The 17991-nt window shown below is 37.0% G+C and overlaps 2 protein-coding genes across 2 annotated transcripts in view; both read right to left on the bottom strand.

Moving 5' to 3' along the window:
• The window catches only part of zanl (zonadhesin, like), a gene marked incomplete in the record, with an annotated part of 48186 nt that extends 35581 nt beyond the window's left edge, over positions 1-12605 (bottom strand). Inside the window, 13 exon segments of the mRNA XM_014023919.1 lie at positions 392-537; positions 1079-1203; positions 1704-1820; positions 4027-4165; positions 4998-5194; positions 5938-6079; positions 6633-6771; positions 7651-7779; positions 7914-8062; positions 10912-11156; positions 12005-12146; positions 12280-12473; positions 12587-12605. Of these exon segments, the coding sequence (XP_013879373.1) occupies positions 392-537; positions 1079-1203; positions 1704-1820; positions 4027-4165; positions 4998-5194; positions 5938-6079; positions 6633-6771; positions 7651-7779; positions 7914-8062; positions 10912-11156; positions 12005-12146; positions 12280-12414 (1805 nt within the window).
• Positions 12549-17991, bottom strand: part of LOC106528679 (zonadhesin) — a 6952-nt gene continuing 1509 nt past the window's right edge. The window contains exons 2-10 of the mRNA XM_014023913.1: positions 17071-17096; positions 15604-15750; positions 15234-15499; positions 14443-14527; positions 14160-14318; positions 13763-13930; positions 13590-13684; positions 13407-13485; positions 12549-13285 (exon numbers count right to left, since the gene is read on the bottom strand). Of these exons, the coding sequence (XP_013879367.1) occupies positions 12549-13285; positions 13407-13485; positions 13590-13684; positions 13763-13930; positions 14160-14318; positions 14443-14527; positions 15234-15499; positions 15604-15750; positions 17071-17096 (1762 nt within the window). The remainder of the gene's footprint in view (positions 13286-13406; positions 13486-13589; positions 13685-13762; positions 13931-14159; positions 14319-14442; positions 14528-15233; positions 15500-15603; positions 15751-17070; positions 17097-17991) is intronic.

The raw sequence follows: 17991 nt of genomic DNA on the forward strand, positions 1-17991 counted from the left end.
AAATGTTTTCTGTGTACATTTTTAAAAACTCCTAAAAGCACAGTTTTATTTCAGCAGTGTTCCTTAAAACCTGACTATGACATTTCAAAAATGTCTTTTTCTTAAAAAAATTTGTCGCTGAATAAAAAAAATTAAATAAATTCTGCAGTGCTGTAGACATAGTAATTTGGAAATAACGATGAAGTTTCAAACTGGAAGAGTCTACTTTATCTTTAAAAAAGAAGCTGCAGCACAGTCTGTCTGTTTTAGGTTAAAGTAGTCTTTTTTGAGAAAGTAAGTGTTGGTTTTCACTGAGAGATGTGAACTACTGCCAAATGTATTAAATATTTGTCTAGAGTATCTTTCTAATTGAAAGAGAACATTCATATTGAAGATTTTTAAAGAAACCAACCTGGGAACTGAGATCTGGGCATAATGGTTTCCATCCCAACGCACCCGAAGGCCAAACGTTGTCTGTAGGGTGATGTACTGACCAGCAAGACTGATGGACATGAGAGGTGAGGGGGAGTGAGGGAGGGCCACCCGCACCCCGTTCACCTGAAATCCACAAATACAGAAATCACGGTAACAAATTAGGTTTTCTATCAACAGAAACAATGAAAACTAAGCTAGAACTAAAACTAAACTGCAGCTGAAGCATAAAAGTAGGCTAAGACAGTAATCGAGCTGAAGCAGATTTCAAAAAGAACATTACTTATGAAGGGATTAAGGAGATACTGATGTATTTCTACAGGATATAATATTTAAACTAAATAATTTAACACACAAGTTACAAAAACCAAAAGTCATAGAACTCATTGCCTGAATGAGATGAACTTTGTGGTATACAAACTGTTAAAATAGAACAAATTATATAGATTGTAAAAKGATTACAGATGAAACTCTAAACAAGAAAAACAACAGGGTGAATGGTGACTCAGCATTCACAAAGTTATGTGAAGAAGACTTGACTTAAACCTGCAGGTTAAAAGAGATGCAGAGAGGCTGGWGTGTGTGTGTGTGTCGCAGGTGGACTGACACATTAAACACATTTTAACAGAATCCTGTGTGTGCTCATTAAAAGCTGCTTCATACTCACCAGAGTTTTCCTGGCTTTCATCATGGTGACAGTGAWTCCATTCACAGTGATGTAGAGTTTTCTTAAGTAGGACACACCAGAGACTCCCCTTTCCTCATTCTTGGCCTCTACAGAAAACCAAGGACCTGCACAAGAAGTGTAGACCAATCAGAGCCAAGAGCGATTCAAGAACCCATTCAGTATTCATTGTGTTTTAGTTTGTGTTGGTGTGTGACTGGTGTTGTATAATCATTTTTAACAAACTGATTCTTTTCAAAACACAAACACATTTAGATTTAAAATTTAGGCTTAACAGATTTAGACTTRGACAACATATATGTATACATTTACATTAAGGGTCAGGATTTAAATCAAAGATATATGATTTATATTTAGTAATATTTAAATTTAAGATTTTAGATATAAATATAATATTTTAATATAGATAAAAGAGGCAAAAATATATTTATTATCTAAATATAGTTATAATATTTAGACATGGATTTAATATTTAGATTTATCATTTCCTACTAAATGTGAGAGTAATGCACTAAATGTGAAGAAAATGCACTAATTTTTTTCAGTTGAATTGTTCCATTCCACACACCCTAATAATTTCTGTATGAAAATGTAAACATGTTTGTACCTGTGTTATTCTTGCATGTTCTGGCCAATGTATAGGTGCAGGTTCCCATGAAGCTGTAGAACTTCTTGTCAAATGTGTTGTAGTGAGGATCCCCAGAGACCACACAGTCCTGAGAGCCTGAGAGAAAAAYGACTCACAGAATCATATTTTTACACTTGCTACATGATAAGCAGTTCTGTTTATGAAATAATACAGCTCAACACCAGAATAAGTTAGCTAGTTGTTTTAAGCAACGTATTTGTTTTTAAATGACAAAACAGGATTTAGAACCATATCTCCTCACTAAAGAAAACAGATTTTTTTTAATCTTGAACTCTGTCTGAACACAATGCCAAGGAAAACAGATTGGGCAGTGATTTAAATTMAATGTAAATAACTCCAGATGATCTTCCTCTTGTTATGGTGGTTTTAGCATTTGGTTTGTCAATATGGTTCCTATTCCTGTTACGATTAGTATGGAGGTAATTTGTTTTTTATTATTCAATCAAACAAAAAAATCTGTTTCAATCAAAACTAAATTTCAATCAAAACAAGATAGAACTTGATGCCAAACAGTGCTGATGTCCCCTGTCAGAATTCAGCAATGACCAACTGTTAGTAGTTTTATTGGAATCATCTCAGGCCTTCATAATTTAAATAATCTCATAAGGTGAACAGACGTACAGACAGACAAGGGGCTAAAGGGATCTTGTCAAACTTCTACACAAATGTGTTGATCTGATCATATATTTGTGTATATGTGTAAACAGTGAAGCATCAGCATTCTCCACTCTGCCACACCCACACCATCCCTCCACCAGTCAGTGTTGAGAGAAACATGCAGCAGGTGAAGTCTGCAGGTCCACAGTTGTAGGGGGAATTAGCTTCAGATACATGTGTAAGAAAAGAGACAAATTGGCAGCTTTGACCCAAAATGGCCGACTTCCTGTGGGGATTGGACCGTGATTCCAAGAGACTTTTTTTAAGGTCCTGAGATGTTATACATATGGATCAAATTTCATTATTCCAGGTCTAAGAATGGCTTAGGGCTAACTTTTTAAAATAATTGTAGGGGGAACTGTGGAGGAATTAGTCCACACACCCCGCAAAGTTGGACTGCATTCATGTAGTGTTGTGGATTTGGATTGACTACAGTGAATTTGGTTTAGWTTGRCTGAAATATGTGGAATTTAGAGTCAAATATATGTCACAGAACTGATGTCTGATTTTGCCGTACACTGCCATGGCCACGCCTTTCATTAAAATGTCTTTGTGCCTGAAAACAAGTGAGATCCAGTTCTTATCCGTGTTCTGACACAATTTGTTRCTCATTTGGTCAAAAGGGTCAGAGATGGAGCTTTTCAAGCCAAAAAACCCTTCCTGTTGTCAGGGGGCAGGGCTTTGAYGATGTCATATGACCACATGGTGTGGTTGGGCATCCAGCATGGATGACTCATACTAAATTTGGTGTATTTTAGTCTTTTTATGTGGAAGTTACAGCTTTCTGAAATTGTAACAGACGGATGGACAGACAGCATTTCTGAGTCCCCCACCTCGGCGACTGGGAACAAAAAATCGAATGTTGCAGGTGCACCCGCTTTGACGTATTGACGACATTCGACGTGGATGCAGGAGGAAATCGCTTCAGTCCAACAGGGACACCGGACACGTCTCACGTAGTACTTCCTTAGGCCCCGCCCCAAATGTTTATGTTTTCTGAGTTCAAAACTTTTGAGTTCAACCAAAAACTTAGAGCATCAACCAAAAGTCTGAGATTCAACCAAAGATTTCTGACGTGCGAAAAATAAAAAAGTTCCTGTTATGAAAAACTTTTTTGCAAAAAACTTTTTTTTGATTGAAATAGCTTTTTTGTTTGAATGATAAAAAATGCCTCCGTAAATTAGTGCCCTCAGCAAACGTCAGCACTCATTCATCAGTGGCCATCCAGTGTGTTTTCACAGAAAATGCTATTTCTATTTATTTTATGGCTGAACATTAAAGCTTTAGCTACACTGAAGAAACAAGATGGTATTCTGTCATGAGGTTTATGTGCTTTTCAAGTTATGTTGACTACTTCTACACAACAGCCAATCATCTTCCACTCAGACATTAGATTTTAATGGATAAGGTCATAAATACTCTATCCTGTCCTAGAAGACAAAGTACTGCTCAGTCATGTGGACTAAGAAAGCTGAAGTAAAGTAGGTTGTTGCTTAGTTGCAGTGTTAGAACATAGTCTAACAATACAGCCTAAACTATAAAGTTTCTAACACAACTCAGCTGTGAATCTTTCCACTTCTCATGGTGTGACCTGATGTTTAAAACAGAGTGAGTTTAAAATTACCTGAGGGAAAGCAGTCAAGCTCTCCATCCTGGAGTTTGCACTCATGCATCGGGGGGCAGTTAGAGGCCTTACAAGTAACAAAGGGAGCATCACATCTACACTTCAGCTCACAGTTCTCCAAATAAAACTCTTCTCCAGGCTAGAACACATGCAAACAACACAGGAGAAAGCTCAGTAAAAAACGATTGCTGCAACATATTCTCTCTGCACATTTAACAAGGATCTAGAGAAAAATGCAGAGCTAGCTGCATTGCAGTCTAAAACCTCACCATCCCTTAACAATTATAACAAAGTTTTAAGAAATAAAATTACTGTCCAGAAAATGTTGTTTCCCATTTTGGTAAAATCTAGAACAGCATCAGCACCGGAAGGTCACAGAAACAAACAAAATCYGTCTAAATTGGCTCATTTCTTACAGATTAAACAGGACAGCACAGCCTTCCAGTAATGTATGTGGGGTTGGGTGACTGACAGGTTTTGGGCAACATTGCTTTGATTTGCTGCTCATTTGGATTAATTCTGTTCAGCCCAAAAGACAATTATAAAGGTTGTAACAAGACATCATCTATTGGTGTTTTTAGACCATAGACGGTGGTCTGGACTGCCGACAGACCAATGATGTGTATCAACATKGATATGGTTGATATAGTTACTTTAGTCCATTCTAATGGAATTGAAGAAACCTGGAAGTGAACAGACTAAGAACACAGACCAAATTGTGTTCAAATGGACAATTTGAAGGTTGGTTTTGCTTGGTTTTAGCAAAAGGACAAGCTACCTGTCAGGATTTTACCCATCAGACTGAGGCAGTTTACCAAATAAAGGTGTACCAATCCAGACTGTGATGAATATTTTATAAATGTGGCACCTAGCTGTAAGTGGAAGCTTAAGAAAAAATACAACAAAAGCAAGCTTTCTCAGTCATGACGTGTTTAGTTGAGCTCTGACCCGTCAGAACCACTTCACRGTACCTCGTAATACTGTCCGTTTGTGTGAAGGCAGCCACAAGAATTCTTCAGGACACATTTGCCGGCACTCAAGACGTAACCAGGATCACACACACAGGACTCTGAGCAGGGTCCACTGCAGGAGGAGGGTTTTCCAGAGCAAGTCTCCTGACAGGGGTCCGCACAGGGCTCATAATGACTGTTAGGGGGGCACTTAAGAGCTATTAGGAAATAAAGAACACAAGGTTGGTTCAAAGATCAACAATAGTAAGTTTTTCCTTTCTACTTTTGCCAATGTGCTGTTCGGGATGGGAGACTGTGATGAAGTGAGGATTCAACACAATCTGCTGGCTTCCTTAGATTGATTGTGTTTGTGTTTGTTGTGACTTGGCTCTATAAGAATAAAGTGAGTTGAAATAAGCAGAAGTAAAAGGTTTCGAATACCACATTGGTTTAAGTAYTTGGAAAAGTGTGGAAATAGCCTTAATTTAGTTTGTAAACATTGTCTGCTACGTCTGTCATAGTCCTTAACCGTTCGCCTTAAAAATTTTAAGTTTCAATTCAATTCAATTCAGTTTATATAGCACCAAGTCACAACATAYGTTGTCTCAGGRCACTGTACATAAAAAGAACAACCTAAAGAAGAAACCAGCAGATTGTGTTGAATCACTTCATCACAGTCTCCCATCCTGAGCAAACGGTGGAGAGGAAAGTAAAATGCTTCATTTAGTAATTTAGTTTACTAACACTTGTTATACTTTAATAAAGTGATGATGGCATGGGGGTTTTATCCAAGACTGTTATCAGATCTAAGTCTGAGTTACAGAGTGGATTTACTGGAATCATTGACTTTTCACTTTGACTATCTCAAGGTTATACATTACCTTCACTTACTTTTTTTTGTTCACACATATCACTTCTTTCATTTAAATCCTCTTTACGTTTTTCTTTCACTCATACTTACGGCAAAATGTTTCGTTTCTCCAGGGTCCAATGCTGACCCCGCGGTCCTGGCATTCATTGACGTAGGCCTCGATGGCTTCACACAGAATAGACTTGGCTCCATCCAGTTCACATAAGTCAAAAATACAATCCCTAAAGTAATCCTGAGAACAGGCAAACAGTCTGGATTAAAGTGCTGAATTCAGTCTCCAAAACTTTAAAAGCTCACTCCATTTTGCCCTTTTATCTTATTGTGAACAGCAGAAAAACAGCATTCAAGACCTAAAGCAAATAATCGTACAGTTATGACATCAAATCATATTATTAGTTTAACAAACTCAATAATGTTTGACAAGATTTTTGATGCAGTTATCTACAAAAAATAGCAAAGTTTGAAAAGAAAATGACTACACACTAAAGATACTTCACATTACTGTTGCAGGTATCTCCACTAGTTATGAACAATAGCTCAGTCTATCAATGGACCGGAGACAGGTTGAAGCACGAGAGCTCCAAAAACCACCGAAAACCAACAAGAGAGACGTTAAATATGTTTCATCATTTGCACATTGTGTCAGATGTTTTATTTCAAATTGAATTAAAAGAAATGTCGGGAAATACTAAATGGGTAGAGGAAACATTATTTTGTTAAAGTTTGATTAAAGAAAAACAGGGATAATGTAAAACCTAAAGATGTGGATATTTGCGTGGACATACGTTGGGGTTGACTTTGGGGTGGCACACAGCAAAAGGACTGTTTTTGTCCAGCAGGAAACCACAGTATCCAGAGCTCTCATACAGTTCTTCCTCGTCTTCAGTACATCCTGGGACAGTAGTGTTTGGTTTTTTATTACACCTGTCAACACAGATGTCAAGTTCAACAACGTGTACAAATAGGTTAACTTTATGCCAAGTTAAAGCTCTAAAACAGAATTCATAAATACAGATTGGTTTAATAAGGAGGTTAAATTATCCTTTTGGTTAAAATAAAAGACAACTGCATAACAGTTTACAAAGTGAAACATAATTAATTTAAAATGAACTGAAGTCATTGGATTTAAACAGAATTGAACACAACTGCAATCAGAAAGCAGGGTGACAAGTGACAAAATACTGAATGTTTCCTGTAAGAACCAAATGTTTTTACCAAACTGTTTTTTAGTAAATGAGTTTTTGTGTTTAAAATTTCACTGTGACCCAAAGACGAAGTCAACTTACTGGGATTGTTCTGTACTGTAGCTCTGACCCAGCAAACTTTAGAAAAACACCTTTATGTTTTATTTATTGTTTTTATGTGTATGGGTAACCTGTGGGTAAGCTAGTTATATACTGTACTCCCAAAGGTGAATAGTAACTCAGTACATTTACTTCAGTACTTAAGTAAGTTTTTTGAGGATTTGTAATTTTACCTGGTATTTCTTATTGTAAATTTTACTTTTATTTTGCTACATTCAAAACATAAAAATTTTTATGTCTTTACGTTAAAAATTAAAATATGACCAAACGCATGATGAAACCAGTTGTTTGTGGACTCTAAAAAATGAATGTTGAAATTGACTCAAGAAAGTTATTTTGGTCAAAACATTTCATATTTCACGGGAAACTCAAGCCCAGAACTCCCAGAAAATCCTCATTGAGTCCTTTCACTTTTTTCCCCTTTTTTAATTTGTGATGTTTTTGAAGGCTGTTTTGTGAACTTGGTTAATATTTGACAAAAGCTTGAATCAGTCCTTACTCTGGATCAGTGTTCCAGCTGTGTCCAAAGTCAATGGCATTGTTGGTTAAGGTTCCATCTGGTTTACGGAAGTCATCTTTRACATCTCCATTATAATCTCCGCACAGACCACACAGTTTGTCTTGATAGCTGTGAATCAAATAAATATCAATTTAAGAGGTTTGTATATGTTGCCTTTTGCTACAATAGCCAAACCAGGAGGTTAACTAAAAATAGCACACAGTTAGGGCCACATATGAAAGCAGAATAAGTTGATAACTTACTCTTTGATCACTTTGATATCCATGTAGTGGTTTCCATCATAGCGAACTGTGACACCAAAGTTCATGGACACAGTGTAATGTTTTCCTGACTTRAAGACAGAAACGCCAGGTGCTGGAGTCACTGGGATGTTTACAGTGGTCCTGTTCAACTGTGAGGAAAAACAAGAACAGAAATTACTCTAGACACCAAACTAAACTAATTACTAAAACATCGCAGCTGTAGAAAATCCTAATACTATAGAAAAAATAAGCAGTGTTAGTAATTTTAAAGACAAAGTTCCAGCATTCTAACCTTAAAATAAACATATTTTGACAATTTCAGGTTCATTCTCAATGCAAAGAATTCAGCTGAGATAATCTGACTGCAGATMTACCCACATTCAAATCACATCTTAAATCACACCTACTCAGAACAGCTTTTAGTGTAATAATAGGATTTTGTCCTATTTTATGCTTATCCTGCTTTTTTCTCTTTTCATTGTTTTTTTAATTTTCAGTGCTATGTATTTAAGTGTTTTCCTGTCATGATTTTGTTGATGTACTTAGCTTTTGTGTTTGTAACTTTGCTTTAGTCTTGTAAACTGTCTTTGAGTTTGAGATTTAGAAAATCACTATTCAGAAAAGTGTATTATTATTATTATTATTATTATTATTATTATTATTATTATTATTATTATTATTATTATTATTATTATTAAATGACAGGAAGAGTTGCTCTCCTTGTTAGTAGATCCCAGAACTTCTGCTGTTATTAAAGGCTTGACATTAGATGCTTTCAGATGAAACAGCTCTGAGGACTCTCTGAGGGTTAAAGGGGAATACAGTAGTTATAAGAACCTGTGCTTCTGCAGTTCACCTTGAAACCAAAAGCTCAATGACTGGCAGCCTACTGTGGGATTTATTGTACATTTAAACTATATTGGTTTGACATGGTTGAACAATSTTCCAACAGGAATAACCATCTTCATGATTTCTTTTTTGCATCTTTTTGATCCTAACATTTTCCTGTTTCCAGTTTCTCCAGTACATTTTTTGTAATCAAAGTACTTTTGCAGACTTTCTATTCTAAACATTAAGGTATGGAAATGTATGGCGTGGTATGACGACCAAAATTAAGGCTATTACGCAACCAATGKTTGCAACATCCTTGTAGCAGTAGGCTGTATGTATTCCTAAGCCAGATATTGATCTGATTAATGCTAGGCCGGCACCGGTAACTGAGCAGCTATAACCAAGTGACCAGTGCTGGCAAATGAAAAGGAGACTATCCATTTGTGTTAGCATTGGAGAGGCCAGCGACTAGCATGCCTAGGCTAGTGACTCTGGATTGCCAACTCCCTCCACTGTCCATTTTCATGAATAGGCTGGTGTTAGCGTTGGAGAAGCTAGCAACTAGCATGCCTWGGCTGCTCACCTACTTTATCAGACATGAACATTTTTGATTTAAGAAAACTCTTCCAGCATAAAGGGTTGACATACAAAACCTATAAGAGACATGCTCTAACAGGTGTTCCTTAGACAGAATTTKCTGTTCATCATGACGTCAATCAGAAATGTTAAACATAAAACATATTACTGTRAAGCAGACAGCTTCCGTTACCAACTGAATTAGCAGTTGTGTTTGCCTTTGTCTATTGGTCTGTGTTTTTATTGGTTTTTATTGGTTACTGTGTTTTTTCTCTTTACTCCCATATAAGAAATACCTGTATATGACATTATAAATTATAATTCAATATAGAGAAGCCTAATTTAATACCCTGTCAAAAACTGTAAAAAGCCCCAATTTGATAATTCTGGCTTTTCTAATAATTCGGCTAAAGAGGGAAAAAACAAAAAACACAGTTGGTCACTAGCCTAGGCATGGTAGTTACTAGCCTCTCCGATGCTAACGCCAGCTAGTCCATGCTAGTAGCTAGMCTTTTTATTTGCCAGCACYGGCCTCTCAGTTATCGGTGGCGATCTWTCATTAATCAGATCAATAGCTGGCTTAGGAATAGATATAGCTTACTGTGCAATAGTCTTAATTTTGACCGTTGTACCACTTCATAGAAATGTTCAACTCAATCAGGAAGTGTGAACGTTTTTTTTTTTTTGTGACTTATACTTTTCAAAACATTTAACAATTTAAAATATTTTTTAGTTGCTATTTACCTAATTTAGGAAGGCACGGCTCAGTTGGTAGAGCTGTAAGAAAGTTACAGGATCACATACCAGCTGAGGAGCTTTCTGGGTAGAGTTTGCATGATCTCCCCATGCATGCGGGGGTTTTCGTCAGGTATTTCTGTTTCCTCCCTCAGATCAAAAACATGACTGTAATTCTAAACTGTCCTTAGTCTTGAGTGAGAGAGTGAATGGTTGTTTGTCYCRTTTGTGTGTCCCTGTGATGGACTGGGGACCTTTCCRGAGYGTWCCCCACCCCTTGCACAGTGATTGCTGGATATGGGTACCAGTGACCCCATTGCACTTTTTGGAAGAACCAGATATGACAGTGGGTGGATTTCACTAATTTGAACTTTTACTTTTTGTCTAGCAGATTTGGAACTGTGTTTTAGGTGTCAAGTTTAGTTTTAAAGCAGACTTTGAAAGCTTCAAAATATCAACAGGATTTCTTCTGAGTTCTGTTTGAAGACTCATCTTACAATCTACTTTAYGCTGAACATGTCAAATCATAGCAGACAATATCTTTTACTTCAGTAACACATACGCTGTTTTAATAKTGTAGGTTTTGGGAAAATGGTTAATTTTGGAAAAATGTCTACCCTAACAAAAAGGCAAACTACCTTACCTTCCACAGTGACAAAGGCTGCAATGGTTCTCTGTGACCCATGACCTGACCTAATTTCCCTCTGGGATCAATAAAGTATTTTTGAATTTGAATTGAATTCAATTGAATAAGCATCTACTGCAAAGTACTGCAGTGTAAAGTCAAGTCATCCTTATTCTTTAATAGAAAGAAGCAGTCAGACAGGTGTTCACATTTGCTCTATTCATTGCCTACCTGTATAGTGCCACCTTTGAGAATGGAGATCATCACTGTGTGTACATATACATGTACAGCCTTGACGTAGGAGATGGTAAGGCTGTTATATCGGTTTTCATTGTCCGTATGAACYTCAAAGAATGGCAGAGTTGTGTCGTTGCAGCGTCCAGACATTAAATAACTGCAGTTACCCATAAAATCATATCTGCGTTTGTCAAAAGTTGTGTAGTGAGGATCTCCAGATGCTATACACGTTGATGTATCTAAGTAGATATRAAATGAAAAACAAAATGTTAACTGTTATTTTATAACAAAAGCCTTGCTCTTATTTAAGTTATTTCAATATCAATAAACTAATAACATAATCTCTCTACTGAGAGAAAAACAATAAACATAAACAAAACAATATGTATATACATGTACAATAGGTTGCCTTCAGGCCCAGGCCTCCTTTGAAAAAGAAATCTGAGATCTCAACGGGACTTGCCTGGTTAAATAACAGTAAATAAAAAAAAATATATATATAATAATAAATTTGCATGGAAATGAATATCTTTGCTATATTACTCAACCCACCAACCTTTCTTCAGGCCTCAAATATCTAACTTAAAATAAATATATTAAAAAAAATACATATTTAAATACACAGCAGCAAGCAGCAGACTACAACAGAAAAAATATTCTGTCTGCTTTTGTTTTGTTAGGAAAATTGCCCATTGGTTTATGTAGAGGTGTGTGGTTTAGTAATTGTGCAGCAGCTGAAGGGGCCTTTATCAATTATGAATTTACTTTCTGGTCCTGTTTCTAGAAAAATAGAACTCTGTTAACTAGACATGTTGATCAGGAAGATCCTTACACAAACATGTAGTTACACATAGGTTGTTCAGGTCCTAAAGAAACAGTGTAAAGGAAAAGTGTAGACTGTTTAATATTAATTAATGTAGCGTTCTTTCACATGTGTTGTATTAGAGAAAATAAGGTTTTTGAGCCTAAAAAATAGGCTATTTAAAGATGGGTCCTGGTTTGGCTAGCTAACAAACTACATCAATTTAAAATTAACCAGATTACCCATTTAACAGTATTTGTACTTTGTGTTAAGTAGTATTATTACCTTTAGGATAACAGCTGGAAACACCATTAACTTCTCTGCACTCTTCGCTGGGATCACAGGAGTTATCAACACATTCCAAAATGTAGTTTCCAACACAGCGACACAGCTTTGTACAGCCATCTCCAGATACTATCTCACCAGGCTAAAACAAAATTATAAATTGAATGAGTACTGAGGCCATGCTGTGTAGAACACTAGTTTTACAACTGCCATGTGGTATTTTGTTTTTCCAAARAAATCCTTATGCTCATAAACATAAAAAAATGACAACTGACCTCATAGTAGTTGTTCTCATCATCTAAACAGCCACATTTTTCTAGTGGCACACAGTGGCGTCCCTTGAATACAAATCCAGGTTTGCAGAAGCAGCCACTTATACAGGAGCCAGAACAGTTGGTAGATGGTTCCATACATGTGGGAATGCATGCTGSACCACAATCTATATACTCTGCATTAGGTGGACACGGATCTGGACAGAAAGAATGTAAATGAAACTTAAAACAATAATAAAATACACTGTACACATGAGAAAGTAATATTTAATTCAATGAATGGGACTGGTAAAAACATGGCGCTTCATACTCGGAGTGGTTGTCGTTGGCCTAGGTGTTGTTGGTTTAGGAGTTGTTGGTTTAGGAGTTGTTGGTTTGGGTGTAGTTGGTCTCGGTGTAGTTGGTTTGGGTGTAGTTGGCCCAGGAGTTGTTGGTTTGGGTGTAGTTGGTCCTGGTGTAGTTGGTTTGGGTGTAGTTGGCCCAGGAGTTGTTGGTTTGGGTGTAGTCGGCCCAGGAGTTGTTGGTTTGGGTGTAGTTGGTCCCAGAGTTGTTGGTTTGGGTGTAGTTGGTCCCGGAGTTGTTGGTTTGGGTGTGGTTGGCCCAGGAGTTGTTGGTTTGGGTGTAGTTGGTCCCGGAGTTGTTGGTTTGGGTGTAGTTGGGCCCGGAGTTGTTGGTTTGGGTGTAGTCGGCCCAGGAGTTGTTGGTTTAGGTGTAGTTGGCCCAGGAGTTGTTGGTTTAGGAGTTGTTGGTCCAGGAGTTGTTGGTTTAGGAGTTGTTGGCCCAGGAGTTGTTGGTTTGGGAGTTGTTGGTTTAGGAGTTGTTGGTCCAGGAGTTGTTGGTTTGGGTGTAGTTGGCCCAGGAGTTGTTGGTTTAGGAGTTGTTGGTCCAGGAGTTGTTGGTTTGGGTGTAGTTGGTCCATGAGTTGTTGGTTTAGGAGTTGTTGGTCCAGGAGTTGTTGGTTTCGGAGTAGTTGGCCCAGGAGTTGTTGGTTTAGGAGTTGTTGGCTGACCTATATTTGAAAAAAATAAATAAATAAAATATTTTTTTCTTTTTTAATAAAAATCCCTGACTCACATAAATAAACATTTATGGTGTATTAATGTCTTTCTTTGATCAGTGTCATACGGTACCTGTGCAGGTCACAACACACACTGCATCAACAGCAATATCAGTCTTTTCAGTTTCTCCATAGGTTCCCACAATTGCAAACTAAAATAGATGAATAAACACAAAGTAAATACAACCATAAAACTTGTATAAGTCTTTAASCAAATGCATATAAACCAAAAGGTACAATAAGTTTAAGTATTTACTTGAGCAGCAGTTCCCATAAATCGAACTTTTGCAGGCTTCCAGCCTTGACCCTGGTTCCCCTTAACAGTGAAGAGAGCAGACCCAAGGCTTCCACCTAGTTAAAAGAGAAAAAAGTAAATAGCCAGATCATATCGTTCTGACAATGAACATAATAATAAATTCATCGTTATACCTGAGGAGATGGTGTGGACACTGAGCTCCATGGTGGTGCTGGTRCCATACAGGTAATAGTGGAAGCTAAGCTCCAAACATCCAGAAGACGATGGTATTACAGGACTTCTGATTTGAGACCTTTCTCCAGGCATTCTTTCCAATGAATCCATGAGCATATACGACCCCACTATATGCCAGATATTAAAATAATGTTCAGTTGTCTATTCTGACCAAGTCAAATTATACAACGGTTTAAAAGATTYCATGAATTTATCCAATTTCAGCAAACTAGTCAAAACTATGAAAAGTGTTTTTTTTTATGATACTGTGATTTTTTTTTATTTTTGTGGGTAAATAATATTTGACAGATGCATATGGTGGCTTTCATTAAAAGCACAAAAAGGAGATTTACATACATCCAGGTTTGGAGAAGTCATCATCAGGTCCAGTTCCATCAGTTTCTGTTGACCCAGTCCACTTAGCAAAACCAAATAATTCAGGATTGGCCGTAGAAGTTGTCCACCCACACAAGTTCTCGGTATCAGAATCATCAAAATCACAACCAGATTCACAGGCTGTGGAAATAAAAGTAAACATTTATTCAATATTGTATTTTTATTTTGTGTGTGTGTGTGTGTGTGTGTGTGTGTGTGTGTGTGTGTGTGTGTGTGTGTGTGTGTGTGTGTGTATGGTACCAACCAGGACATTCTCCCTCAGTAATGATAATGTTGTCCAAAGCTGAGTCACATGATGGRCTGAAGCCTCTTTGAGCTTCAAACACAATCTGTAGACACAGTGAACAATTAGTCACAAGAAGTCTCATGTATCAAAGAGTGCATCTTTTCATACTGAATGTTGGTGTACAGATCAAAATGGAAAAGTATAATGCAAACAATCATTCAGATTCATCAAACCATGCTCATGCATGTTTCTACACACATTTCTTTCACACATTTCAGCAAATGTGGAACTGAGTGCTCATAAAGCTCCTTCATACGCTTACATTTGAATATGCTAATCAATGCGTATATGTGTGTGCTTCTCCTCTCTGCACAATCATAAATGATGTGAAGATACAGAAAAATAAGGAATTTGAATGTGAGTCAGAGATGCTACTAAAAATTGTAGTGGGGCACCACTGTCGCATTTGCAGCATGTGCAAAGCAGGGGTGGGTGTCTCAATCCAAGTATTGATACTAACAGAAACAAAAAAATGTGATGTTGCAACATGATGCTATTTTTTGTAATCATGTATTTCTGTCATAGGAAACACAAGACAGACACAAAATTAAGTGGGTATAACAAAACTACGGTAATCATTTTTAAGTAACAGCTGTTTGTGAGCTATAGTATCTCTGTTAATATATGAAAAGCCCTGAAGAAAGATTCCAAGGTATAATACAGCATAAACATTGCACATAGTGATTTAACCAGCACTCATGTTTTCCTTTTGAAAGGTTCAGTTTATGAAGTGATTTGTTACCACTCACATTGATGCTCTGGCTGCTGGGTTTGGACACAGTGATGGAGCCTTCAAGCCAAGATGGACTCTGAATACCAGTTTTTTTCCAGATCTCTTCTTCAGCACTGGATGTTTTTGACAGGACCCTCAGYACGTTTGCAGCATCAGAACCATACATGTAATACCTAAACCTGACACAGATCTTAGACGCCAGTGTGGAGATGKCAGGACTCAGTAGGCGAGCTTTTTGTCCATTGGACACATTGTCACACTCATGGTAAATGTAGTAGCCATCTGAAAAGAGAGGAATACAGGGGAGATAATCCACACTGGAATGCTAAATTATTCCAGTTATTCATTTATTTGAGATTTMAAAAATAATAATAAAGCATGCTGACTTCCGTCGGGGTAGTCTCCATCGGGGCCAGTGCCTGGTGTTGGAGTTGGACCCTTGTGTCGGGTCCAGTCRCTGTTGTCTAATTTGTCCTGAAGGAACTCGCAGAATGGACTGCTGTCCTGGTTAAAGTCACAGGAGGTCAGAACGACTGCTGGAGAAACACAATACATGACAGATATCAGTTTAGTGTTTAATAATATTTTATTCACCAGCAGACCTTGTCAATAAACAGGATGTCTGTCGTTTTCCTGTTTACTGGACATTATTTGCAATCAAACTACGTTTGCAAACTTTGTGCAACTTTAACCTTTCATATACAGTAATGAGACATTCAGCTCGTTCAGGAACAGTGTGCTATTACCGCTGGTTTTTGTAACCATTATGCTTTCATATTATKTAACTTTAATTCATGATGGGCGGAAGTGACACAAAAGAGTGATTTATTTCACTGATTTATTTTAGACTAAAGCATTTTTATGTTTATAACTTGCTCAGACTACWGTAGAGGCCAGTGTAGGATCAACCAGAGGTGGAGGGTGGGGCATCTCTTGTCTCATGAGGTCCTTTTTATACTGTATCCTGAGTCACATCTACAAAAACTTTGAATAACACCAGAAAAAATAGCCCGGTTTGTAGCTAGTTGATTTTTTTGAAAGAGTCACAAGAGATCTGAATACTGTAAATATAGTGTTAGTTAGGCTGAAAGTGCAATTCTATTCTCCTTTTGTTATTTAACWTTTTAGCTAAAATGTTATTGTTTTTAGCTTTTAATTACTGTTTTGGTCTTTTTAACTTCYGCATCTGTTATTTTAAAAATAACTATAGTTAATTTATCATCATTTTGCTACTTTTAGCTGCCATTGTACACATTAGAATTTTTAGCTTGTGTTCTGCTCAGTATGGTTGCTTTGAGTTTCATAATTCAGTTCTTCAGCAAATTTYCACCATCGTGCATCACTCAAGAAATAATTTCTCTAGTAATACTGTAAATAACAAAATGCTTCACAATCTGAAGCTTCTAAACCAAGGATCATCAATTACCGTCCTCGAGGTCCGCAGCCCTGCATGTTTCACTGTTTTCCCTTCTCTAACACACCAGACTCAGTCAGTGAATTACCTCTTCCAAGTTCTGCAGAAACCTGAAAATCATTCACATCAGGTGTGTTGGAGCAGAGAAACAAGTAAAACATGCAGGGCTGCAGACCTCGAGGACCGGAATTGATTATCTCTGTTATAAACCTTAGTATGTGTTATTTTAACACGTGATTGTGTTATTTGAACATTCAAAGGCAGTTTAAAGTCTTGCTGTGGTTCCTTAAAGATAAGGAGCTGTGAAAAGATAAAGTCCAGAATGATCCAAGAACAGGGAGTTGTCACGTAGTGTCATTACATCAGCTGTGTGTCATTAAAACTTTGTTCAAATGATTACACTCAAGGAGTTGTGAATTTATAAATAAATGTAACGTACCTTCTTCTCTTTGGTTTTTCTGTGGGCTGGAAGACACAAGATTACCCATGAGTTAAACTTTGTCAGGAAAGATGACATCAATACTAAGATATTTGATTTTCAMAGAATTTCCAGTACTCTGCATTTAAATGATAAAATCTAACTACGGTAATCTACTGCTTTTGTTGACCACTTTAAAGCTTTATGAAAAATAAATACAGCCTCAACTCAGACATACAGAATGTTATGAATATCAGAGGAACAAGTTCTTTTAGCTCTTTGTGATGTTCTATTATTTGAGGTTGAGAAGTTCATTATGATTTTTACACAGGGGATAGACTTTTATCTACAAGGAGTGGCACAGGGTTGCCAGGGTGTTTTATGGGGGAACATACAAATAAAAAATAACATTCTGGATTTGAAAATTCAAGAAGTCTCCCACAGCTAATTCCAAATTACTTTAATTCAGCTGTTTTAAGAAATATTGAGCTGAAAATGAGTGTGGTCAAAGCAAAGAATGATTTAAAACTATGCTGAATGCAAGTCCCGACTTATTGTTAAGCAGTTTTTTTTGACATATCAAGCTGAGGACTAGACTAGACCACAGCAGCTAAATTTAAAGGGCTATAATTCAACCATTTTAATACTTATTAACATTAAATTTGTTGTGGAGTATCTAAGAATAATCACATGTCAATTGCCAATGCTAATGCCAAATTAAGCTAGCCATTAATGCTAATGCTAATTTAACAAAGGGCATACAAATTCAGCCATTTTTAAACATACACAGCTCAATATATACACTAAGGTAGTATCAAAGAACAGTTTTTAAAAAACCTAAGTACAAAACTAAATCCAAGATCCACACTCATTTGTCAGTTATTTGGGGGTGGCCAACAAGTGCCAGAGGTGACACTTGCCACCCTGGCCACTCTTCTAGCT

Source organism: Austrofundulus limnaeus, unplaced genomic scaffold (assembly GCF_001266775.1).
Source record: "Austrofundulus limnaeus strain Quisiro unplaced genomic scaffold, Austrofundulus_limnaeus-1.0 Scaffold396, whole genome shotgun sequence".
Lineage (NCBI taxonomy): Eukaryota > Metazoa > Chordata > Actinopteri > Cyprinodontiformes > Rivulidae > Austrofundulus > Austrofundulus limnaeus.